Source organism: Delphinus delphis, chromosome 1 (assembly GCF_949987515.2).
Source record: "Delphinus delphis chromosome 1, mDelDel1.2, whole genome shotgun sequence".
In the NCBI taxonomy this organism is placed as follows: domain Eukaryota; kingdom Metazoa; phylum Chordata; class Mammalia; order Artiodactyla; family Delphinidae; genus Delphinus; species Delphinus delphis.
The window spans coordinates 82,648,184-82,673,574 of record NC_082683.1 but is presented as its reverse complement, the minus strand read 5'-3'; the positions used below and the strand labels follow the sequence as shown (position 1 = coordinate 82,673,574).

At 36.9% G+C, this 25,391-nt stretch overlaps 1 protein-coding gene across 1 annotated transcript in view; it reads right to left on the bottom strand.

Moving 5' to 3' along the window:
• Positions 1–318: 318 nt before the first annotated feature.
• Positions 319–25,391, bottom strand: part of ABCD3 (ATP binding cassette subfamily D member 3) — an 83,262-nt gene continuing 58,189 nt past the window's right edge. The window contains exons 17-23 of the mRNA XM_060025939.1: positions 15,071–15,148; positions 14,900–14,965; positions 14,709–14,798; positions 14,111–14,230; positions 7,503–7,607; positions 4,498–4,554; positions 319–2,331 (exon numbers count right to left, since the gene is read on the bottom strand). Coding sequence (XP_059881922.1) covers positions 2,254–2,331; positions 4,498–4,554; positions 7,503–7,607; positions 14,111–14,230; positions 14,709–14,798; positions 14,900–14,965; positions 15,071–15,148 — 594 coding nt within the window. The 3' untranslated portion in view covers positions 319–2,253. The remainder of the gene's footprint in view (positions 2,332–4,497; positions 4,555–7,502; positions 7,608–14,110; positions 14,231–14,708; positions 14,799–14,899; positions 14,966–15,070; positions 15,149–25,391) is intronic.

The following is a 25,391-nucleotide window of genomic DNA, read 5'->3' as shown; positions in this document are numbered from 1 at the left end:
ATACTAACAGGAATTATATGGGAAAAGATGTTCCATGGTCAATCACGTTCTGGAAACACTGGATTCCTTTACTGCAAGCCTTCCTAGAACCAACAAGTTAATGTATACTGTGATTCTCCAGGAAAGGGATCTTTCTTTATACCTCATATGGTGAGGCACTTTAACATTTGTTAAATTAAAAATGGAAGAAAAAATAAAGAAAACAAAAACAAAAAAATTTTTTTGATTGCAAGAATTCATTACAGGGCTTCCCTGGTGGCACAGTGGTTGAGAGTCCGCCTGCCAATGCAGGGGACACGGGTTCGTGCCTCGGTCCGGGAAGATCCCACATGCCGCGGAGAGGCTAGGCCCATGAGCCATGGCCGCTGAGCCTGCGCATCCGGAGCCTGTGCTCCGCAACGGGAGAGGCCACAACAGTGAGAGGCCCGCATACAGCAAAAAAAAAAAAAAAAAAAAAAAAAAAAGAATTCATTACAGAGAAATAAGGAGGCAGCTAGGAAAATACTTCTATTAGTAGGCTTACGATAACCTAGAAATCTGAAAATCTGAAACTTCCCCTATGCCATAAAATGTTTCCCAGGACTGATACTATCTTTTAAGGTCTCCTGTCTATTTGGTAGCATTTGTGAAGTACACTGAAGGTTTTTTCCTGGCTTTTCTAAAGAAGAAATTCATTCCATTAAAACCACATTTGACAAAAATTTTTAAAAATTAGATACTGGATGCTAAAAGGGCTTTCTGAATGTTTATTTTTGTATTTTTCAAGTCAAGACTGTATAACTCTGTATGAACTACCTAGGATTTATATACCAGAATAAAAAGAACAAGCAAAGGTTGTATAGGATATCTGATTCTTTTTTAATCTGAACAGAAAATAAGTAAGTATACAAGTTTGCTAAAGAGAAGTGGTAAAAACTGAATGCTATGTATTATGGAATCAGTACATCAAGTTTTAACTTTGGTAGTCAGTGATTCTTATAGTTAATTCTGCAAAAAAAAAACCCAAACCAGTTATGCAGAGACAAGAATATAAAAAGCCCCTTTCTGAATCCCAGTTTGATAAAACTGATTTCATATCTAGCTTATTGATAATACTCAATTTCAGTTCTCCCTGTGCAAATAATACACATAGTCATTAATGGTGGTCTGGTGAGATGAAATTGATTTCTCTTAGGATATAGTTCAACATAATGACCCAAATACAAAAAAGTTATTAAAGAGTCACAGAGATAAACCAGTGCCTTAGGAAACATAATTCATTCATGTGCATAATTTTATAACATATTTTTTAAACATAAAATCACAGTCAAAGACAGTGATAACACTGCATACTCAGTGCTTTACTTCATGTAGTACATTCCTATGGCTCATCTGGAGTTTAACACCATGTAACCACCACACTTCTAATGAATGGGCTCCTAACATATACAAATCCATCCAATTCTTTAAAAATTCTAAAAATCTTATAAGACCTTGAGCTTGACATGTAAGGACTTTGTGTTTTCATATCCCATCACTGAGAAGATTAGGTGTGAAACACAGTAACCATCCCCTGTAAGCAAGACTGCACATATACTTTTGTTGCATCACCACAAATAACCCTCAAAACAACTCAATAATGAAGATTGCGAGTGGCACATTTATTATTTAGCCAAAGAAAATCCAAATGGCTTTCCTGGATTCAAATGTACCCCAAGACATAAGCAAGGAATGAGTATAACTGTGGCAGCTAAAGACATCTGCCACAGGGTAATAAAGGCCATTATGCCAAGATGTACATTTTGATAATACACTATGATTTGTTTGTTTCCCACTATCATGGGGCACAAGAAAATGAAACTCAAGACTATCTTGTTAGAACAGGACAAGTGATGACCCTAGTTTTAAATAGGGTTCTTCATTGAAGGAAAAGATAGAGCCATAAAAGTCAAAGTAGCTGACTTCAAATGGTTTACATCCCAGGATGAATCAGGTTACACTGATTTAAGCCCAATTTAATTTAGGCAGGTTTTTAACCACAAGAATAAGGACATTCTTAGTACATATTAATAATTAAACCAACATATACACAATTAGCAATATCCTATATAATATTAAATGTTTCAACAACTTATTCGTGATTATTTTATATCTAGTTAATTTGTTGTTTTGTTTAAAAAAACAAGCTCAACTTTATTTTACAATGTACTTTGTATTTCTAATTGTATTGTGTAATTAGTTCATTGAAGCTGGTTCAATACAGTTCTCTGGATTCTAAGAGCCAAACTCAACTGTATCTTCTGTTATCTGTTTGAATTCATAATTGCCTCTGCCATCCATATGCAGGTAGTACTATGGGAAAGAAGGGGGAAAAAATCAATAACTGAGAATCTCCTTTTTGTCAGGAATTTATGTAGAGCTTATTATACGAGAAAATGATTGAAAATAATTATTTTAAGCCACTAAAATCTTCAAAAGTTTATACTCAGAAATGCATACCATTTTCCAAGGAAAGACTAAAAGAAGATGTCCGCTCTCTTTAAAAGGAGCCACAATATACAACTGCTTGTAGTGGATACAGTACTTTCCATTAAGAGAACTAAAACACCAGACTTCCTTATTATTATTTTTTCCTTATTATTTTAAAGGAACCAAATCTGTAAGCATCCCACAAATCAGAAAGCTTCTAGCACTCCACAACCAACAATCTGATCTACAGAGGTGCAAGGGCACTAAGTGCAAGCCTGTCGTATAGGACAGCCTCTAAAATACTTACTTTAGCTGGTTTCCCAGATCAGCTCAGAACCTCTAACTTAAGGCTTTTTGTTCATTTGTTCTTTGACTTAGCAGAGGAGGATGAGAACTAGAGAGTGAGCTCAAATATTTCATCCTATGAAGATGCTTAGGACAGCAGTTACAAAGCCTTCCGTTTTATTTAGTGGCTTTTTGTTTACAGAAAAGACTTTTGTTTTTCCATTTTCTATATTGTTATTTTTAAGCTATTCTGGACTCTTTAACATTGCAGTTCTTTGTGTTACCCCTCCTTCACATGATCAATGGCCTGACGGTTATTTTGATAACTGTCTATACACCTCCAGGAGAAGAGGAAAGGGGAAACCCAAGTCCTTTCACTGTCCTATGGCTGTAATGTTTATGAACTTCTGAGAAAACACAAAGGCTTGGGTATATTTTAAACTGCTTTGATTTCTAGTTATTTAGTTTTTCATTCAATTCATGAAAATGGGCAAATTATAATATGTCATTAAGATAATAAAAGTATCTTTAAAAGTCAACAGCTATATAGAACTTCATTACGGTTTATTAAGAACTTTCATACAGGCTACCTCTTTGATCCTCACGGTAATCTATGAGACAGTTAGGCAAGGATCAATACTTTATTATACGAAGGAAGCAATTAATGCCAGAAACAGTGATGCCTGAACCCAGGTTTTCTGACTTCAAATCCCACGCTCTTCATTTAACCATTTATACACTATCATCTAAACCATAAGGTTCTTGAGTGTAAGGACAGTACTCTGTATCCCTCATGACACTTAGCCCAGTATCTGGTTAAAAAGATAATCAGGTATGTATTTTATGGGACAAAACACCCTCATCATGTTCCAATTTTTCTCAACCCTTTCTGTATCATTTAGGTAGGAAAAAAAGGAAAGAAGAGAAGAGGGAAGGGAGAAAGAAAGAAAGGATGGAAGGAAGGAAGGGGGGGGAGAGAGGAAGGAAGGAAGGAAGGAAGGAAGGAAGGAAGGAAGGAAGGAAGGAAGGAAGGAAGGAAGGGAGGAAGGGAGGGAGGGAGGGAGGGAGGGAGGGAGAAAGGAAGGGAAAAGAAAAGAAAAGAAAAAAGAAAAGAAAAAAGAGAAGAGGAACTAAGCTGGGTTTATTTTTAGGGTTTGATTATTTTACATTAAGAGTTGAAGAGAACTCCCACACTGAGAATGGCACTATGGCACTGCTGGAGCACCTGTACCTATGTAAACCTCACTGTAATATCTTTGTAAATTATAGTGACCACCTAATGAATTCTGTTTATTACAGTGTGATGACAAATATAGCTGACATTATACAGTTTCCTCCTTGTAGTCCTGATCTCTACTAAAACTGTCTCTAAACTTTTTGCTACCTGATCCTTCTTAAAACTTTCTCCTTCTGTCAATACAGAATGGTAAGAAAAAGTTTGTTTGGCCATAGTTGTGATAAGATTATGCACATTTTAGTCAGTTATTATACAACAGTCATTTATAAAACTGGAGAACCACTAACTGGTTCTCTAATATCTATCATATATAACAAGGGACTGTTTACATATATTGTAGCTTTCAAAATTAACAACTACAATAATATTTATGAAAATCCTGTTTTATAAAAATGAATTAGAATCACCTTTTTCCCTTAAGTTATATATTTATAAGGGAATATACACCAAGAAATCTAAAACCATAATCACCTGAATTCATATATGAAAATAAACTCTCACTATACCATTCAATAAGAAATACAAACCTCATGGTGTTTCCAAAGAGACTTTCTATGTGACACAGTGAAGAGGGTAATGCCAACCTAATACAAGGAAAATGATTTAGGTTTATATCAAGAACACAAAGTCACAAATTAAACTAGTCTATATAATTTAAGCTGTTAAGATGACTGTCTTCAGTAGCTATAGTTAAAAATCAATGCCAAAGAGAAAGAACTGTAACTGATGCCAAATGTTTAAGGTAATGCAAAGTACAGGCCATTGACCGCATAATAAAAACTAACAAGTATCAACAGAATCTTAAAGAAAAAAAAAACTAAACTAATAGGTACTAGCTTAATTAAGTGTATTATTTTGTTTTGGGCAGGAAATATATATCCTAGCACATTTTGTATTTTATTGTAAAAAATATATGAAAAGAGTATAAAGGTGGTAAAAGTAGCAAAAAGTCAAAAACAGGAAAATTAAATCAATATAGTACTGCCTACAGCAAATTTGTTTTTCAAATACAGGGTCATAATCTTTTATTGGAAACCCTTATTTTGGAATGTCCTAGAATTCAGACTTTGGAAAAGTAGTATTTACCACCCCCAGAGGGTTCTGAGGCAGAATTCTGAAATCAAACACATCAATGTTTCTGCAACAACACATATGGACATGAACATTCAGTGAGATAAATAAGAGCTTAAAAGTCTTCTGTTAGTTCAGGCCAGGTCTGGCTACCCAGTGAGCTTGCTACAAAATAATGAAAAATCTTTTGGTTTTACAAGCTTACTGGATTTCAGACTGTGAATTAGGATTTATAGATTGTTCTTCAAATTTTCAAAACAACACTAAGAGATACAGCTAGTTGCTCTGGATCAGTGATTCTCAACCAGGGAGGGGAGGCAGGGGATTTTGTCCCATAGGGGACATTTGGCAAGGTCTTTTTGATTGTTGCAACTGAGAGTGCTACAGAAGTCTAATGAGTAGAGGTCAGAAATGCCGCCAAACATCCTACAAACAGAGGACAGCCTCCCACAACTAAGAGTCATCCAACCCACAATGTCAACAGTGCTGAGATTGAGAAACCTTGCTCTAGATCAGTGTTTCTCAAAATGGATCTCTCGAGGCTGAGATACATGCTAGGGTAGCCAGGAAATCTCCACCATGAGTTCCAATTTTCATATTCATTTTGATAATTAAAAAGAATTTTGAGTATGTTCTTCTTATCACTTCTATCATGAGATTTAAGTGCCCAAGTTTGTGTTTACACTTCTGTTGGCACCAAGTAGTGACTTAAAGTGGTATCATTTAAAACTTTTAATGTATCATAAGTTTGGCTGCCGTGGGAAAGGTTTTCAAACAGGTTAGGAACTGCATGACAAGTATACGGTCCGTTATTAATAAAACATATATTTCGATGGTGCAACACATATCTGATTTTTGAAAGCTCACTTCAGATATTCTTTCTCTTACAACTCTAAAATAACTGGATTAGATCTCAACTGAATGAAGGCATTCTTATAATAGAATTACTTAAGTCAAAATACGTAAGCAAAATTCAAAACATAAGATCTGGACCTCCTATTATTTTTGGACCTCAGATTAAACCTAAACGAGTGGTTTAGTTTCAGCAAAACAGTATCATAGGTCTCTCTAACGCTGCAGTTTTGAAACTGTGTTTTAAAGTTTTATCTGTTTTATAAGTTTATATTGGTTTTGTAGCTTTTGTAAATGAGTTTTAAGTTTAAGTTCATACTTCATTTCATGCTTATCCATATTCAAGTGCCATTATAGTAATACAATTTATCAACTGGGGGCTCCATAAGAATTTTTTTCTTTTAAGTGGAATCTATACATAGGAGAATTGCATCCTTTGTGGGGACTTGCAGCCTACAGCTAGATATAAGAGGAAACTGCATGGACAAAATTACCAGCAAAGTGCCTCTAAATCACTAATCAAGTAGAGACTACGTGGTTCTATGTGTAAGAGATTCCACAAACACCTCTAATGCCTATAAATCTGAAAATATGTATGGACAAATGGATAAAAAATTATAAATGACTAAAACTGATTAAGAACAGAAAACCATTAAAGAAATAAAATCAGTAGCTATAAAATCTTCCTAAAAGATGAACGTAGCAAATTTATTCCTTCTTCATTATGCCAATTCTTCTCAAACTTTAATGTGCATTTGAATCATCTGGGGGTTTTGTTAAAATGCAGGCTCTGATTTAGTAGTAGGGCTTGAGACCGCATTTCTAACAAGCTCCGAGGCGATGCTGCCGCTGCTGAGCTGTGACCAACCACACTTTGAGCAGAAGGAATTGATCCTGTATATATGCATCGTGACTTTTTATATTTATTGTGAACTCCCAAAGAGCAGTTACAAAATGTTAAAAGACCCCTGTACTTCATTTGCTTACACTGAAACTCTAAAAAACAGGATACACTGCTCTTGTTCTCAAAATCCAACACAAGTATAGATGATGGTGACAATTCCTCACAGGAAAAAAAAACAAACAAAAAAACTGAGATTACTGGATAATTACTTAAAGAATGGAACCAATGTAGACAGCCTCAGAAAAGGCTACTAAAAGAAGCCTTGGTAAAATACTGGCCAGGCCAGAGAAAAAAATGGATAAATTAAAAGTTGCCAAATAATTACTATTAAATTTTTTTAATTAAAATTTTTTTTTATTTTTTGAATTTTCTTTATAAAAAAACAAATGATATTTAGGTAAAGTTGATGGAACAAATTAAGAAAATATCAGTTTACTAACTCTGAGTATAGAGAATGAGTTAAAAGGAAAATAAATGTAAACACTTATTTTATATCTAATACACGGCTAAAAAGAATTATATTCAGAATTCACTGATAATTTTTTTTACTCATATCTATTAATTATCAGTTTAAAATATTAAAGCAAGATATCATCCTATGATAGTAATTTTGTCACTTTATAACTTGGAATCTTCTCTTTGGGTAGATATTTGGTTGGACACAGAGTAAACTGAAAGGGGGGACTGAGAATTTATCACACTTACCTTTCGACAATGACTGTAAATGTAGTCTTCCACATCCACACTAACTGCACTTGTGCATTCATCCAAAATGGCAAACTGGGGCTTATGATAAAATAATCTTGCCATCTGAAGCATAAAAAGAAATATTCTGTACAATCATTTAGAGAGCTAAAATTAATATGCGAAAGTAGATTTACTTTAAATTGAATACTCATTTACAGTCTTCTAAAGCAAAGATGAAAATTATTCTAACTCAAAAAATCTACTTCTCAGAAGCAAAAACAATATAAAGAAACCTGATTGTTTTTATTATTGTCCTGAACAAAGGGAAAAATGTAACACATGGGAAATATTGTTAAGAGTAAAGCAAAAACTTTTAAGACTGATGGGAGATGAAGTTGAGTTTTAAACTAGTATTAAAGAAAGCTCTCTAAAAGTCAGAGGGTACACTTTTTGATGAAATCTTAGAATTCAGACTATAGATGACTCATGCAAAAACTGACTATTTTTAAACATTTTGTTGCTAAAGTAATGTCAATATTATGTTGCCAATTAATATTCCCACCAACAATGTTTGAGTGCACCTGTTGTATATATCCCTGTGGTCAGTACTGGGCATGCTCATTTTTAAAAGGCTGTGCTAATTTTATAAGTGAAAATTAACATCAAGGTTATTATAGCTTACATCTCTTTGATTAGCAGTAATGCTGAACATTTTGCTGTTTATTTTCCATATGTAGCTTATTTTCTGGGAATTATTTATTCTGATCCTTTGTCTAACAGATACTCCAAATTGTCATCTGCTCTTAACAGTGATCTCCATGTTGCATGACCATGGACACTTTCTATCCTTGCCCAATTTATCTTCTCTGCAACATTCAATGCAGGTGACCAGTCCCTCCTTCTTGAGAAAGTGAAATCATGGTTTTAAGTTTCTTTCCATTTCTTATGCTGTTTTCTCAGTTTCTTTTCCAGCATTTTCTCTTTCACTTGACCATTAAATGTTGGGGTCCCTGAGGGTTAATTCCTAGGTCCTCTCCGCTTTTTCCTATGTTGTTTCTCTCTGAGTGATCTCATCAAATCTCATGATTTCAAATATTATTTACATTTGTAAACTCTCGATATATCTCCCTCACCCATACTTCTCTTCTGATTTCCAAACTAATACATAAAAATTCCTATTTGATCTTTCTATTTGGATATCTTACAGGACTCACAGACTTTAAAAATCTAAAACTCAACGGATTTTCTAGATTTTTCCCTTAAATCCATTCATCCATTTCCCCCACCCCATCTTGAACATTTCAGAAATGAAGCTATCAAACAAGCTGCTCAAGCTAGAAAGCTGTGAGTCCTCCTTGATCTTTCCTTTCTCCTCCTCCCTTCCCCTCCCCCCCATTTTTAGTCCATTCAAGTCAGTCCTGTGGACCCTACTCACCTTCCCCCAGCTCACAATCATGTCCTTAGCCCAGAGCATAATCCTCTCCTGCCTGGACGACCACAAAGAGCCTCCTGCTTCCTCTTTTGCACCTCTTTAACCCATTCTCCATGTAATCAGAGAGGATCTTCCAGAATCGTAACAGAGAATTTCATTCTTCTGCTTAAAACCCTTCAATAACTTCCCATTTCACTTAGAATAAAATTCAAACTCTTTACCATGGTCTACAAGGCCCCGCACAACCTTATTACTACTCACTCTCTAACTTCAACATTCCAGCCACCCTCTCCTCTCAACTACCAGGACACAATGTGTCACAGGTCTTACAGGCTTAGCACGTCACTTTCCTTGTGTCTCAAACGCCTTACTCTGCTCCTTGCATCTTTCAAATTTCTGCTTAATGTCACCTTCTCAGACAAACCTACCCTGATCCCTTTCCCCAATCCAAGTAGGTCCCTTCTGTAACATCTCTGCAGCTCTTCACATACTGTAAATTGTATGTTGTCTGTTTCTTTGTCTACCCCTTAGGCTATAACATTCACAAAAGCCGAAACTCCGTTTTAATCACTACTGTACACCCAACACCTGTGTAGTATAGGAAACATTCAAATATTTGATAAATGAATGACTAAAACATAAAAACAGCTTTCTTGGGGTTTATATCTTATTTATGAGAGGTGTGAGGAAGGGGAAGCAGCAAGGACAGACCATCAAGAAGTTCAGCTGTGCAGAGAATGAAAGGTATAGGCTACATGGGACCTTTGGTTAAGGTAGAGTTTGCTTTTTAGATCACAGAGACCTGAAAATATCTTTCTATAAGAGGACTAGAAGAGATTAAATATGGGGGGGGGGGTGTCGGAGGGGGTGCATACTGAAGGAGAGGGATGTGATAAAGTTGGAGGAGGGAGGGTCCAAAAACATAGATGGAGACATTTAGCCTTTCTCAAGAGGAAGGATGACATATCCTCCACTAAGAGTGGGAGCAGGGAGGTCAGGACAGCCCAGTGCAAAGTTATTAAGAGGAGTGATTATTTGAAGGCATTCTACAAATGCTCCTCCTCTGTGTTCCCATGCAATGCTTTGCATACCTTCGTCACCACACTTAGCACATTATATGGAAATTGTCTCATCGTGTGTTTTTCTCTCTCCCACTATGCAGTCAGCTACTCGGTTTCTCAATACAAGGAGATTTTGGAGTATATGAACTCTGCAGTCATACTGCTGACTGAGCATGATAGGCCACTCCCACCGCCCACCAGCTTTAACATTTCCTAGATATCTTTGCCTGGCAAGCCACTTAACTGTTCTACATTCTATTTCCTCTGTGAAATGGGACACTCACAGCTCGCATCTCACAGGACTATGGCGAGAATGAAATGAGATAACCTGTGTAAAGTGCTTGGCATACTGCCTATCGCCTATTTAGCACTCAATAAAAATTAGCAGTCGTGTAACTGAAATAACAGCATCTCTTTTTTCTTTAAGAAGTAGGAGGGGGCTTCCCTGGTGGCGCAGTGGTTGAGAGTCCACCTGCTGATGCAGGGGAGACAGGTTCGTGCCCCGGTCCGGGAAGATCCCACATGCCGCGGAGCGGCTAGGCCCGTGAGCCATGGCCGCTAAGCCTGCGCGTCTGGAGCCTGTGCTCCGCAACGGGAGAGGCCGCAACAGTGAGAGGCCCGCGTGCCGCCAAAAAAAAAAAAAAAAAAAAAAAGAAGTAGGAGGAGTTATTCTGCTGAGAGTGGTGGAGAAAGTAATGGGGTAGAAAGCCTGAAAAATGAGACAGAGGGACAAAAATCAGTAATAGGATTGCCAAGCCATGCTGTGAATCCCTGTAAGACTGGAAACCATGGAAGTGCAGTGCCACCAATCCATCTTATTCTCTGATTTTTTTTCCAGCGGTGCTCAGAAGCCAATGTACAGAGATGCCAAGGCAAACAAATGCTCTTGGATTGGTGTTTAAATAATATGAGAAAACAGAAAGTGGGAAAGGAAGTTAAGGGGAAGGGATCATTTGTTCATTCCTTTAAGAAATATCTCCTGCGTACCCTGGATTGTTAAGTCTGTGCTGGACAGGAAAGAAGGTAGTCAGAAGGGAACTGATCAATTATAGAGAAGGAATGGGTCAATATTAGAGAGACCTCAGTGAGTCTGAAGAACGGGGACAGCTGCCAATTAGGTAAAAGAAAAAGAATTACAAAAATGAATTTAAAAAAACACTAAAAATCTTATGACAGTGGTATGTCTGGTAAGGTGTTTTGGGCCTTTCTTTACACTTTTATAAACATTCCAACTTTTCTATCATATATACTTTTTCATAATTCAATATAAAGAAACCATCACTAAAGAGGAAGAGCAAGAACAGAAGAGTAGAAAAGAAAACTATGGGTCAGAGAAATAAGACAGCCCAATTTATGATATTAGGTGGAGCAACCCTGGCTGATGTTTGGACCAGGGTTGGACTAGCTGATGGCTGGACACAAATGGGTACAATGGGGGAAAAAGACATGTCACTTGAGACTTCAAGGCACAGTGAGAGAAGAGAACTGGTCAGACAGTTCACCTGCATATTGAAGGCCATATACTGTAATGTACTGGTTAGGAACAAGAGTTCTGGGGTCAGACTCACCTGCACGTGGATCTCAGTTCTGCCATGCAGCAGCTGTTTGGTATCAGTAAGCTGCTAAGTTCTCCAAGTCTTTCCCTCATCTGTACCTTACTTCACAGGGGCTCTTGAGAGAATTAAATGGGACCTGCCATCCCAAACCAATCTTTCCCTCATCAATATTCTAGTGCATTTTCTTTGTAACTATCACTGAAGACTGCCTGCCTGGTATCACAATTAAAGGAGCATATCTGGCTCTCCTAACTAGATTATAAAGGCAGGCACCTAGCTAAGTGCCTTGCACAGAATAGATTCTTAGCTAATCCTAAACTCTGTGGCAAGCATACCATAATTAATTTTTTTGCTGTTAAAATAATGGAATATTTCCCCCTATATTTATGTTGCTATTTTTCAAGGGACTTTTAGAAATGTGTTCACCAGATCTCCCTTTATTCAGTAGTTTTATTCCATTCCCTCAAATTCAAATCCTGATTCTTCTTACCTAAGACTTCCTTTGGTTCATCTGTTTTATACCAACGTTCACTCATAGATTCACTGTTTTGGTTAAACCTCTCAAGTCTGTTCTTCCTAAAAACTATAATTTTTATAATTTATAAATTATAGGTTTTTATAATTTATAAAAATTATGTCTTCTCTTCCCATCAACTTTTTACTTTGAAAATTTTAATCCTACCAAAAAAATGAAAGAACAATAAAATGAATACACATACATTCTCCACCCAACTTCAGCCATGTTAATATTTATTGCATTAGCCTTTTCTATCTTCCTCCAAACCCTTCTAAAGTAGCAAAACAATATGCTCTCTTTTAAACTTCACATTCAATTCTCCAAATACTGGCCTATACAGAACACACCCTGTCAAGGGCTTGGCCATGCAACCGTGTTACAGGTGAGCTCTCCCCATTTCCCAGCTCTATCATGGTTCATCTAGCTTTACAGGGTTCCTTCCCCCACTCCCTATTCTTCCAAAATAACCTCTCACACCTCTAGGCATACCCTTAAATTGTGTATCTTCTAATAAAAACTACCCTCTTTGTAACATTTATACCAAACATATAGAATTCCTTCGTTTAAGCAGATTTATTTTTCTTTCTGAGTCTCCATTGTGTCCACTTGTGAATCTTGCCTTATCCTTCCATTTTCTTTGAAGTCATAGTATAGGAATGTAAATTAGTTTTCTTGAATTGCAGTTATTTCTATAGGCATCTTCTAAACTGATTCCAGAAATGCTCAATCACTTTAAATTTTCATGCCTTCAGCCCAATTTCCACTTTGAGTATGGCTGATATCTCCTCTTTTGTTTATGATTCATTCATCACTCTAGATTAATCTCACTAGCCAGACAAATCACAATATTAAGTTGATATTAAGTTCATATAGAATGGGTATGACCTGGAGAAAAACAACATGCAAAACAATCATGGAATAGGAGGTAACCAAAAGGTAGAATATAACCTGAAGATAAACAGTAAGCAATTCTGAAATAAGTCCATTCTGCTGCTATCCTTCCTTGGCTACAGTTTTCTCTAATTTCCACAAGGTTATAACACTCCCTCACCAAAAAATTCCTCTGGATCTGCTCAAATTATGGTATGTCTAGTTAGAAAATGACTCCCTAAAAGTTATCCCCCTTGCGACTTCCCTGGTGGCGCAGTGGTTAAGAATCCGCCTGCCAATGCGGGGGACACGGGTTCAATCCCTGGTCTGAGAAGATTCCCACATGCCGTGGAGCAACTAAGCCCGTGCACCACAACTACTGAAGCCCACGCGCCTAGAGCCCGTGCTCCACAATGAGAGAAGCCAATTCAACGAGAAGCCTGCGCACCACAACAAAGAGCAGCCCCTGCTCGCCGCAACTAGAGAAAGTCCACGTGCACCAATGAAGACCCAACGCAGCCAAAAATTAATTAATTACAAAAAATAAAATAAAAAAATAGAAGTTATCCCCCTTTACAGAGTACTCAAAGAATCACTCTTAATATGTCACATTTTGTAGTCATGTTTGATTAAGATAACTTTACTTGATCATAAAATAATTGCTTTGAAATGTTTCTTTATATTAGGAAAATTTAAAAATTCTAAATAACTTTAGGTAGTAGATACTGAGCCCTGAAACAAGGATAAATATAATGATAGAGGGAAAGGACAAGAACAGAATAAAGAATAAAATGATAATAAAATTAACATCTCTAATACCTTCAGCTACTTTAGAGAGAACAGGCTAAGACAGAGAGGTGTCTATAGGGAAAAAATACTGAAAGGGATCTCATAACCCAACCAGGACCTATGTGCTACAAAGTTCCCCAAACTTTTGGAAAAACGGATTAACGGTATATAATTGGATCTGCATCTTTTCCTTTCATAGGAATATTTTTGAATTTTTCAGAATTCCAAATTTACATGCAAGCTATACTTCTATTATCATATAAACTAAACCACACTATAATAATTGCTAAATAAAAAGATTAAAACAAAACTGTATGCCTTGATTACCAAAATGCTGGATTCTAAGAGTGACTTTATGCAACCAGCTGCATTGCTGTGCAGTGTTTTCAGAGCACACTTACTGCCATTCTTTGCTTTTCTCCACCACTGAGTACATCCATCCAATCCTGAACACTGTCCCAGCCTCCTTCACGTTCAAGGATATGACCCAGCTGGACATTGTCTAAGTATTCCTTCAGTACCTTTCAGCAAAATGATTAAAGATGAAATCATGCTTAATATAAACCAATATTCTCTATCTTGCTTTATTTTTTAAACTAGAAGGACTATAATACTATTGTCAGTATCACTAAAAAAGGCACATTTCACAAAAGAATGTGGCACAAAGGTAAACAAACTCTTTACTTCCTATTTATACTAATTTTGACAAAATATATCTAGAGGCATAAAGAAAATAATACTATTGTACATAATTAAAGGACAAGGGCAATGAGAAAACAAACAATAGTGTAAAGACAAGGTTAAACATTCAACAAGTCATATTTAAGCAAAATGGTTAACGTCTTACCTCAACCTGGAAAGTTATAATTAATGATCAGGCTGTAGAAGCCTTTACAAAAGGTTAGGATAAACTACTTGAAATCTAAAATACTTAACTGATTAAGATAAAGACTCTGAAGTGGTGTTTTCAGTAAGTCTAGGAAATAAACATTTCCTTACGAGGTCAGAAATCCCCTTCTTTCTCTGATCTTCTCTTCCATCTGGATATATCACTTGGTCTCGAAGTGTTCCAAGGGTCATATAAGGTCTCTGATAGTAACAGAGCAAAAATCATTAGAAGTGATTTTTTAAAAAATAAGTTAAAAGATCTTGAAATCAAAGATTATAAAATAACTCAAACAAGGTCTTACCTGGGGAACGTAAAATAACTTTCCTCTCTCGGGTTTAGTTAGACGTCCTCCAAAAAGAGGCCATAACTATAAAAGCAGAGGAGGAGGGGGAAGAAGAGCTGTAAATTTCACAATGTGGTAGATTATATGGCAAAATAAGACTACAAAACCTTGAGGCCAATTTTTACTTACTTCACCAAGAACACGGAAAAGTGAACTCTTTCCACAGCCATTTGGACCACAAATTAGAACGTTTGCCCCAGATCGAACCTGAAAGGAAATGAGTCTATGAATTAATTAAATAGAATATACACTCAATGAACATTTCTAGAGAGTCAAATAGTTCTTCGCTAATGATAAGCTTTCTATTATGTCTATAAATGTGATATTAGGTAGAAGCAGTGGAGGGTATGGATGAAGAGACCTTTTATTTTTGTTTACTTTCAATTTTTACTCAGTCACTTTTTTTCCCACTTAAATATCACTATTGATTGATATCAACTTAATCTCAATCAGAATGCAAATATCTAAAGCTTGAATTCTTGAAAACAGTAATTATGTATGTAAACACAGTCTTGCTTTAAAAACAGAATTGTACTATACATACTGCTCTACAACTTGTTCTTATTTAACAATATATCGGTGCTGAATAGACTCATCCTGCCTAGTTGGGGAGGTCAGCAAAGAATTATGTTTTATTTTGCTTTGCTTTTGAGGTTTTTAAAATGTACTTTAAAAAATCCAGTTATGTATTGCTTACAAGAAATATACCATAATAAAACAGCTCAGGAAAGGTATAAATAAAGACTTGTACAAAATACAGATGTAAACAAAATGAATTTCATGGAAGGGATCAAGATGGTGGAATAGAAGGACGTGCCCTCCCTCTTGCAAGAGCACCAGAATCACAACTAACTGCTGAACAATCTTATCAACAGGAAAACACTGGAACTCACCAAAAAAGATATCCCACATCCAAAGACAAAGGTGGAGCTGCAATGTGACGGTAGGAGGGGAACAATCACAATAAAATCAAATCCCATAACCACTGGGAGAACACAAACTGGAGAACAATTATACCACAGAAGTCCACCCTCTGGAGTGACGGTTCTGAGCCCCACGTCAGGCTTCCCAACCTAGGGGTCTGGCAATGGGAGGAAGAATTCCCAGAGAATCAGCCTTTGAAGGCTAGCAGGATTTGACTGCAGGACTTCAACAGGACTGGGGGAAACAGAGACTCCACTCTTGGAGGGCACACACAAAGTAGTGTGCACATCAGGACCCAGGGGGAAGGAGCAGTGACCCCACAGGAGACCGAACCAGACCTACCTGCTAGTGCGGGAGGGTCTCCTGCAGAGGCGGGGGTGGGGGGGTGGCTGTGGCTCACCCTGGGGACAAGGACACTGGCAGGAGAAGTTCTGGGAAGTAATCCTTGGCATGAGCACTCCCGGAGTCACCATTAGCCCCACCAAAGAGCCGCGTAGGTTCCAGTGTTGGGTCACCTCAGGCCAAACAACCAACAGGGAGGGAACTCAGCCCCACACATCAGCAGACAAGTGGATTAAAGTTTTACTGAGTTCTGCCCATCAGAGCAACACCCAGCTCTACCTACCACTGGTCCCTCCCAACAGGAAGCTTACACAAGACTCTCAGATAGCCTCATCCACCAGAGGGCAGACAGCAGAAACAAGAACTACAGTCCTGCAGCCTGTGGAACAAAAACCATATTCACACAAAGATAGACAAAATGAAAAGGCAGAGTACTATGTACCAGATGAGGGAACAAGATAAAACCCCAGAAAAACAACTAAATGAAGTGGAGATACGCAATCTTCCAGAAAAATAATTCAGAATAATGATAGCAAAGATGATCCAGGACCTCAGAAAAAGAAAAGAGGAGTCAAAGATTGAGAAGATACAAGAAATGTATCTTCTAGAACAATTAAAGACCTAGAACAATTAAAGAACAAACACCCAGAAGATTTAAGAACAAACAAACAGAGATGAACAACACAATAACTGAAATGAAAAGTACACTAGAAGGAATCAATAGCAGAGTAACTGAGGCAGAAGAACAGATAAGTGACCTGGAAGAAATGGTGGAATTCACTGCAGTGGAACAGAATATGGAAGAAAGAATGGTGGGATTCACTGCTGTGGAACAGAATAAAGAAAACAGAATGAACAGAAATGAAGACAGACTGAGAGACCTCTGGGACAACATTAAACACATGAACATTCACATTACAGGGGTCCCAAGAAGAAGAAGAGAGAGAGAAAGGACCCGAGAAAATATCTGAAGAGATTAGAGTCTAAAACTTTCCTTAACATGGGAAAGAAAATAGCCACCCAAGTCCAGGAAGTGCAGAGAGTCCCACACAGGATAAATCCAAGGAGAAACACGCCGAGACATATAATAAACAAGCTGGCAAAAATTAAAGACAAAGAAAAATTATTAAAAGCAACAAGGGAAAAATGAAAAATACAAGAGAACTCCCATAAGATTAACAGCTGATTTCTCAGCAGAAACTCTACAAGCCAGAAGGGGGTGGCATGATATATCTAAAGTACAACTAAGATTACTTCCCTGGCAAGGACTTCATTCAGATTCAGTGGAGAAATCAAAAGCTTTACAGACAAGCAAAAGCTAAGAGAATTCAGCACCACCAAACCAGCTCTACAACAGATGCTAAAGGAACTTCTCTAGGTGGGAAGCATAAGAGAAAAAAAGGACATACAAAACCAAACCCAAAACAATTCAGAAAATGGTCTAATAGGAACATACATATTGATAATTACCTTAAATGTGAATGGATTAAATGCTCCAACCAAAAGACACAGGATTGCTGAATGGATACAAAAACAAGACCCATAAATATGCTGTCTACAAGAGACCCACTTCAGACCTAGGGATACATACAGACTGAAAGTGAGGAGATGGAAAAAGATATTCCATGCAAATGGAAATCAAAAGAAAGCTGGAGTAGCAACACTCATATCAGATAAAATAGACTTTAAAATAAAGAATGTTATAAGAGACAAGGAAGGACACTACATAATGATCAAGGGATCAATCCAAGAAGATTATATAACAATTATAAATATTTATGCAGCAACACAGGAGCACCTCAATACATAAGGCAAGTGCTAACAGCTATAAAAGAGGAAATCAACGGTAACACAACAATAGAGGGGGACTTTAACACCTCACTTACACCAATGGACCGATAATCCAGACAGAAAACTAATAAGGAAGCACAAACTTTAAATGACACAACAGACCAGACAGATTTAATTGATATTTACAGGACATTCCATCCAAAAACAGCAGATTACACTTTCAAGTGCATATGGAACATTCTCCAGGGTAGATCAGACCTTGGGTCACAAATCAAACCTCCGTAAGTTAAGAACACTGAAATCATAGCAAGCATCTTTTTCAACCACAATACTATGAGATTAGAAATCAATTACAGGGAGAAAAACGTAAAAAACACAAACACATGGAGGCTAAACAATACATTAATAAATAACCAAGAGATCACTGAAGAAATCATAGAAGAAATCAAAACATACCTAGAGACAAATGACAAGGAAAACACAATGACCCAAAAGCTATGGGATGCAGCAAAAGCAGTTCTAAGAGGGAAGTTTAGAGCAACACAATCCTACCTAAAGAAACAAGAAAAATCTCAAATAAGCAATCTAAGCTTACACCTAAAGGAACTAGAGAAAGAAGAACAAACAAAACCCAAAGTTAGTAGAAGGAAAGAAACCATAAAGATCAGGGCAGAAATAAATGCAATGGAAACAAAGAAAACAATAGCAAAGATCAATAAAACTAAAAGCTAGTTCTCTGAGAAGATAAACAGGATTGATAAACCTTTAGCCAGACTCATCAAGAAAAAGAGGGAGAGGACTCAAATCAATAAAACTAGAAATGAAAAAGAAGTTACAATGGACACCACAGAAATACAAAACATCGTAAGAGACTACTATAAGCAACTCCATCCCAATAAAATGGACAACCTGGAAGAAATGGACAAATTCTTAGAAAAGCATAACCTTCCGAGACTGAACCAGGAAGAAAGAGAAAATATAAACAGACCAATCACAAGTAATGAAATTGAAACTGTGATTAAAAATCTTCCAACAAACAAAAATCCAGGACCAAATGGCTTCACAGGTGAATTCTATCAAACGTTTAGAGGAGATCTAACACCTATCCTTCTCAAACTCTTCCAAAATATAGCAGAGGGAGAACACTCCCAAACTCATTCTACAAGGCCACCATCACCCTGATACCAAAACCAGACAAAGATACTACCAAAAAAGAAAATTACAGACTGATGAACATAGATGCAAAAATCCTCAACAAAATACTAACAAACAGAATCCAACAACACATTAAAAGGATCATACACCATGATCAAGTGAGATTTATCCCAGGGATGCGAGGATTCTTCAATATATGCAAATCAATGCGATACACCATATTAACAAATTGAAGAAAAAAACCATATGATCATCTCAATAGATGCAGTAAAAGCTTTTGACAAAATTCAACACCCATTTATGATAAAAACTCTCCATAAATTGGGCAAAGAGGGAAACTACCTCAACATAATAAAGGCCATCTATGACAAACCCACAGCAAACATCATTCTCAATGGTGAAAAATGAAAGCATTTCCTCTAAGATCAGGAACAAAACAAGGATGTCCACTCTCACAACTTTTATTCAACATAGTTCTGGAAGTCCTAGCCACAGCAATCAGAAAAGAAAAAGAAATAAAAGGAATCAAATTGGAAAAGAAGAAGTAAAACTGTCACTGTTTACAGATGACATGATACTATACATGGAGAATCCTAAAGATGCCACCAGACAACTACTACAGCTAATCAATGAATTTGGTAAAGTTGCAGGATACAAAATTAATGCACAGAAATCTCTTGCATTCCTATACACTAACAATGAAAGATCAGAAAGAGAAATTGTGGAAACAATCTCATTTACCATTGCAATGAAAAGAATAAAATACCTAGGAATAAACCTACCTAAGGAGGTAAAAGACCTGTACTCAGAAAACTATAAGACACTGATGAAAGAAATCAAAGATGACACAAACAGATGGAGAGATATACCATGTTCCTGGATTGGAAGAATCAGTACTGTGAAAATGACTATACTACCCAAAGCAATCTACAGATTCAATGCAATCCCTACCAAATTATCAATGGCATTTTTTACAGAAATAGAACAAAAACATCTTAAAATTTGTATGGAGACACAAAAGACCCTGAATAGCCAAAGCTAGCTTGAGGGAAAAAAACGGAGCTGGAGGAATCACACTCCCTGACTTCAGACTATATCACAAAGCTACAGTAATCAAGACAATATGGTAGGGGCTTCCCTGGTGGCACAGTGGTTAAGAATCTGCCTGCCAATGTAAGGGACACGGGTTCGAGTCTGGCCCAGGAAGATCTCACACACCACGGAGCAACGAAGTCCATGCACCACAACTACTGAGCCTGAGCTCTAGAGCCCGCAAGCCACAACTCCTGAGCCCACGTGCCACAACTACTGAAACCTGCATGCCTAGAGCCCGTGTCTGCAACAAGAGAAGCCACGACAATGAGAAGCCCGCACACAGTAATGAAGAGTACCCCTGGATCACCGCAACTAGAGAAAGCCTGTGCACAGCAACGGAGACCCAACACAGCTAAAAATTAAAAATAAAATAAAATAAAGACAATATAGTATTAGCACAGAAACAGAATATAGATCAGTGGAACAGGATAGAAAGCCCAGAGATAAACCCATGCACCTATGGTCAACTAATCTATGGCAAAGGAGGCAAGGATATATAATAGAGAAAAGACAGCCTCTTCAATAAGTGGTGCTGGAAAAACTGGACAGCTACATGTAAAAGAATGAAATTAGAACACTCCCTAACACCATACACAAAAAATAAACTCAAAATGGATTAAAGACCTAAATTTAAGACCAGACACTATAAAACTGTTAGAGGAAAACACAGGAAGAAGACTCTTGAAATAAATCACAGCAAGATCTTTTTTTATCCACCTCCTAGAGTAATGGAAATAAAAACAAAAATCAAGAAATGGGACCTAATGAAACTTCAAAGCTTTTGCACAGCAAAGCAAACTATAAACAAGACAAAAAGACAACCCTCAGAATGGGAGAAAATATTTGCAAACGAATCAATGGACAAAGGATTAATCTCCAAACTAAATAAACAGCTCATGCAGCTCAGTATTAAAAAGAACAAACAACCCAATCAAAAAATGGGCAGAAGACCTAAATAAACATTTCTCCAAAGAAGACATACAGATGCCCAAGAGGCACATAAAAAGCTGCTCAACATCACTAAATATTAGAGAAATGCAAATCAAAACTACAATGAGTTATCACCTCACACCATTTAGAATGGGCATCATGAGAAAATCCACAAACAACAAATGCTGCAGAGGGTGTGGAGGAAAGGGAACCCTCTTTCACTATTGGTGGGAATGTAAATTGATACAGCCATTATGGAGAACAGCATGGATGATCCTTAAAAAATTAAAAGTAGAATTACCATATGACCCAGCAATCCCACTACTAGGCAGATAGCCAGAGAAAACCATAATTCAAAAAGACACATGCACCCCAATGCTCACTGCAGTACTATTTACAATAGTAAGGTCATGGAAGCAACCTAAATGCCCATGAACAGGCGAATGGATAAAGAAGATGTGGTACATATATACAATGGAATATTACTCAGCCAGAAAAAGGAACGAAATTGGGTCATTTGTCAAGACGTGGATGGACCTGGAGACTGTCATACAGAGTGAAGTAAGTCAGAAAGAGAAAAACAAGTATTGTATATTAATGCATATATGTGGAATCTAGAAAAATGGTGCAGATGAACTGGTTCGCATGGCAGAAATAGAGACACAGATGAAGAGAACAAACGTATGGACACCAAGGTGAGGGAAACGGAGGTGGGGGTCGGGTGGGGGGCAGGGTGGTGGTGGTATGAAATGGGAGATTGGGATTGACATATACACTAATATGTATAAAAGAGATAACTAATAAGAACCTGCTGTATAAAAAAATAAAATTTAAAATAAATAAATAACAAACAAACAATATATCACAGATATTCTTTCAGGTCAGTATATTCAGATTCTCCCCATTCCTCTCTTAATGCCTGCAGTGTATTCCATAGTAAGGATGTATCATAACGTATTTAAATACTCTCCTTTTGTTAAATATTTAGGTTGTCTGCATTTTGCTTGCTCTTTTAATAATACTGCAATGAAGCTCTGAGAGTGCAAACTGATGCACTAGTGAGAAATACTTCTACAGATCAGATTCTTAGAAATTATGTATTGTATAAAGTACATATGTATTATAAATATTTATAAGTGCCACCAAATTGCTCTGCAACAACGTAAAGTTAAATGAAAAATGTCAAGAGTGGTTGATTTCTAAGCTTATGGTCTTATCTGAGTTAATCAACCTGGTGATGAATCAAAAAACCTGAGTCATAATTGTAGCTCACACAGCAATGTATCACAGCAGGAAAAGACAACAGAGAGATATGAGTTACCCTGGCTGTGGAACCTGCCTTTTTTAAACTGTTGAGCCTTAGGTTCTTATTTTTTAATTCAATGAATATGTATTGAATACTCAGTGTCTGGCTCTGTTCGAGGCAATGCAGCTACATTAGTGAGTAAAAGAGACCAAAGAAACCCAAAGAACAACAAAAAAACACAACAAAATCCTTACCCTTACCAGTACACATTCTAGTGGGAGAGATATACAATAAGGAACATGCATAATAAATAAGTAAATTAAACAGTATGTTAGAAAATAAGTGCTACAGGGAAAAAATAGATAAAGGTAAAAGAAACTGTGGCGGGGGGGGGGGTGGGTTGCATTTTTAAGGTGGTCGGGCCAGGCCTCACTGAAAATGACAACTGGGCAAAGCTGTGAAAGAAAGAGTAAACCAGAAGTTTATCTGGAGGGACTGTTGCAGTCCCAACCCTACCCACAAAAAGTAGCTACAAAGGCTGAAGCAGGAATGTACCTGTCCTATTCAAAAACCAGAAAGGATTCTGCTGAAGAAGAATGAGCAGGAGGGAAGAGTAGTAGGAAATGAGCTCAGAGAGGTCAGAGGTGGTGGTAGGGTAACGGCAGATAAACACTATAGGGTGCTGTAAGCCACTGAAAGAACTTTTTCTGATGGAATGCAGAACCTTCTGCGTTATTCAAAATAGTCGAAAGTGGAAGCAACCCAAGTGGATAAATGAATAAACAAAATGTGGCATATACATACAATGGAATATTATTATTCAGCCTTAAAAGGAATGAAATTCCTTTTCATTCAGCCACAACATGAATGAATCTGAAGACACGATGCTAAGTGAGATATGCCAGACACAAAAGGACAAATGTTATGATTCCATTCACATGAGGTACCCAGAATAGGCAAATTCAGTGAGACAGAAAGTAGAACAGAGGTTACCAGGGACTAAGGGGTGGGGAGAAACGAGTTACTGTTTAATGGGTACAGAGTTTCTCTTTGCTGTGATGAAAAAGTTCTGAAGATAGAGGTGATGGTTGCACAACACACTAAATGTACTTAATGCCACTGAACTGTATACTTCAAAATAGTTAAAATGGTAAATTTTATGTTGTACATTAGAGAATGAGCTATTCTGAATGACTTTTCCAGATATTTGTCTTTTTATCTGAGAAATTATTTTAAAGAGTTATTTTGATGGACTTCTTCTAAATACATATTTCTTTTTCCTATAAACTTGAATATAGTGAATATTCCTAGTAATACATTATATATAATAATTGTACTCTACTATAAAAGTGTTTCCCCTAGGAGCACCTTAAAGTTCAGAGAACGATTAATTAAATGGTTCCCTAGCACTCTGATTTATTTAGGTAATGTCAGCCATATGTACTGTTCTCTGCACCTAACTGCTGACTGTGGCTTTCACTGATATCCAATACCCCTCCACATTACTTGGTGCAACATGCCGGGAAACCTCAAAACCAAGTTTGTAATGATGTGTATAAATAGTAACTAGAGTTACTGAAATCCTTAGGTGCTCTTCTATGCACAAATGTCTTAGACTCAGCATTAACTTTTCTTTACTCCGTGGCTTCTGATAATGTTGGACAAAACTTCCAATTACGACATCAGCCATGGTAAGCCAGTGATAATTTTTCCAAATTAAAGATTTGTAAAAACATGTATTTTTTTTTCTGGGTTGAATTAAGACTAAAAGCCAAGGGTTCCTTTCACTGAAAACCAGTTATTAAGTTCTTAATAACACTCTATTTTTAAATTTTTTAAATATAAATTTATTTTATTTATTTATTTTTGGCTACGTTGGGTCTTCATTGCTGCGCACAGGCTTTCTTTGGTTGTGGTGAGCGGGGGCTACTCTTTGTTGCGGTGTGCTTCTCATTGTGGTGGCTTCTCTTGCTGCAGAGCATGGGCTCTAGGGACAGGCTTCAGTAGCTGTGGAGCACGGGCTTAGCTGCTCCACGGCATGTGGGATCTTCCCGGACCAGGGCTGGAACCAGTGTCCCCTGCACTGGCAGGCGGATTCTTAACCACTGAACCACCAGGGAAGTCCCAATAACACTCTATTATTGAGGATCCTGGATTGCTTTACTGGGGCAATGAATGCTCTGAACCACCATATCTTTACCAATAAAAATATTCCCCCAGAAATATCACTTCCTGATAAATCCTACTTCCTATGAATTTACTATAATAAAACATCAAATATTCTACACATAAATATGATTTAAATAAAAGAGAGATTACATAAAAGTATGCTGTTTACGAAGATTTACTTAGGCTTCTTTAAACATTAAAATATGCTCGCTTACTGAAAAGGTAAAAATTTTAGTAAGTTACAAAGTACTATTTTAATGCCCACATTATAACCTGCAAGTAGTTATTTCTTAGGTTTTCTCCAGTCTATATAAATATGCCATTGCTGAGGGAGTTTATAAAGGAATAAGATATAAAATCTCCTATCTCAAAGAAGCTTACATTATTTGATTATTAGGTAACACAAAAGGCAAACTGATCATAAAGTAGGACACATTTATTTGTGATGGCCAAGTCTCAGTTTTATCATGCCTCTTTGCAGGAGAAAGGAATCTTTATTTTCAAGTAAGCCAGATGGATAGAAAACAATCAGATGTTACAAAGAAGTGATGGATGTTTGTTGAATTAAAAAACAAAATAAAACAATGTTAAAAAAATGATAGAAAGACAAAATAAATGAGAAAAAGCCAAGTCTAACTTAGAATACCCTAAGTCAGAAAGAGACAGAAGAGGAATTTATTAACAGTGGACCAAAAGTACAGAAGTCAAAGAAACAGCTCCAAGTGGAGGAGAAAACAATACAAGAATCACAGAATAGACAACAGTGATATGGAATGGTCACAGAGTAAAAAAACTTAA